The sequence below is a fragment of the Myotis brandtii genome, unplaced genomic scaffold (assembly GCF_000412655.1).
Source record: "Myotis brandtii unplaced genomic scaffold, ASM41265v1 scaffold469, whole genome shotgun sequence".
Taxonomy (NCBI): Eukaryota; Metazoa; Chordata; class Mammalia; order Chiroptera; family Vespertilionidae; genus Myotis; species Myotis brandtii.
In genome coordinates this window covers 1,369,375-1,370,295 of record NW_005367911.1, presented here as the reverse complement: position 1 = coordinate 1,370,295, position 921 = coordinate 1,369,375, and the positions used below count along the sequence as shown (strand labels likewise).

The following is a 921-nucleotide window of genomic DNA, read 5'->3' as shown; positions in this document are numbered from 1 at the left end:
AGGAGGACAGGGACCTTAGACGTCATAGGGTTGCCCGACTAAGCCTAAGGGGAACTGGGCGCATTTCAGACATCTTGTTCATTTCATGTTCCCCACCCCACCAGCTTAAGTTTGGGGACATTGTCAAAGCGCTGGGCTCCCGTAGCCTGGGTCCTTCCTCCTCTGAAGAGGCACAGCTAGGGCCAGACCCTCTTCTCTGGTTTCCCATTGGAGAGAATTCCAGAACCTGAGAGCACAATCCTGAGAGTGATCTCACTCAGGCCCAGGATTCTGGAACTTGGGCTGCCTGATGGACCCTACATGAAAGATGTAGTAGGGAAAAGGAGCGACAGCTGGCTGAAGGGGCCCCCCACAACCCTCCCCGACACCCTCGGAGAACAGCCTCCCTCGGCTGGTCCCAGGGTGCCATGGAGATGGAGAACAAGGCGGCCTCCACACGTTTCCACCAACCTCACATGGAGAGGAAGATGAGTGCGATGACCTGTGAGATCTTCAACGAGCTTAGGCTAGAGGGCAAGCTCTGCGACGTGGTCATCAAGGTCAATGGCTTTGAGTTCAATGCCCACAAGAACATCCTCTGTAGCTGCAGTTCCTACTTTAGGTACAACAGGGTTGCCGGGCTAAGCCTGAGGGGGAATTGGGTGCATTTCAGAGGTGGTTCATTTCATGGTTCCCACCCCACCGTCTTAAGCTTAGGGACACTGTCCCAGCAGGGGGCTCCGGGAGCCTGGCTCCTCTGTCATCTGAAGAGGCACAACTAGGGCCAGATTCCCTTCCCCCTGATTTTCAATTGGATCTCAACCAACTCTTGGTGGGCCCGCTGTTTTTTCCCTTTGATTCTCACTCTAACCAACCTTTGGGAAAGTTGAGCATCCATACGGGGTTTCCTACTTAAACCTAGATAATAATGCCACTTCGGCC

General features: G+C 54.1%; 1 protein-coding gene and 1 long non-coding RNA gene across 2 annotated transcripts in view; one reads left to right on the top strand and one right to left on the bottom strand.

The window, feature by feature from the left end:
* LOC106727718 overlaps positions 1–921 on the bottom strand; it is a 2,890-nt gene that overhangs the window by 692 nt on the left and 1,277 nt on the right. The window contains exon 2 of the long non-coding RNA XR_001363951.1: positions 451–626. This is a non-coding gene — a long non-coding RNA (uncharacterized LOC106727718). The remainder of the gene's footprint in view (positions 1–450; positions 627–921) is intronic.
* The window catches only part of KLHL10 (kelch-like family member 10), an 8,850-nt gene continuing 8,061 nt past the window's right edge, over positions 133–921 (top strand). The window contains exon 1 of the mRNA XM_005875763.2: positions 133–601. Coding sequence (XP_005875825.1) covers positions 408–601 — 194 coding nt within the window. The 5' untranslated portion in view covers positions 133–407. The remainder of the gene's footprint in view (positions 602–921) is intronic.